General features: G+C 66.0%; 1 protein-coding gene across 1 annotated transcript in view; it reads right to left on the bottom strand.

Moving 5' to 3' along the window:
• Positions 1-4: 4 nt before the first annotated feature.
• The window catches only part of LOC104165681 (unconventional myosin-Vb-like), a gene marked incomplete at both ends in the record, with an annotated part of 11,048 nt that continues 10,752 nt past the window's right edge, over positions 5-300 (bottom strand). Inside the window, 3 exon segments of the mRNA XM_009705375.1 lie at positions 5-49; positions 176-294; positions 297-300. The exon segment at positions 297-300 is cut by the window's right edge and continues 72 nt beyond it. Of these exon segments, the coding sequence (XP_009703677.1) occupies positions 5-49; positions 176-294; positions 297-300 (168 nt within the window).

Genomic DNA, 300 nt, shown 5'->3' with positions numbered 1-300 from the left:
CCCTCTCCTTCCCCAGCTGCAGTTTCACAGCTTCCACCTCTGCCAGGCGCTGCGGGAAAGCAGAGGGGCAGGTACTGCCAGAGCCTTGCCCGGGACCACCCTGGGGACCACCCCACAGCAGGTCCCTGGAGAGCCCCCGCAGAACAAGAGCATCCCCCATGAGAGATGGGCACACCTGCCTGAGCTCCTCAACCTCCTGGCCCAGGCAGCTCTTCACGCTTTGCCTCTCCAGCTCAGCCAGCCTCTCCTGCAGCTGCTGGACCTGGGTGTCACGGGTCGCATCCTCCCGCAGGGCCTGCA

The sequence above is a fragment of the Cariama cristata genome, unplaced genomic scaffold, assembly GCF_000690535.1.
Source record: "Cariama cristata isolate BGI_N322 unplaced genomic scaffold, ASM69053v1 scaffold33978, whole genome shotgun sequence".
In the NCBI taxonomy this organism is placed as follows: Eukaryota; Metazoa; Chordata; class Aves; order Cariamiformes; family Cariamidae; genus Cariama; species Cariama cristata.
This window is presented reverse-complemented; position numbering and strand designations above follow the sequence as displayed.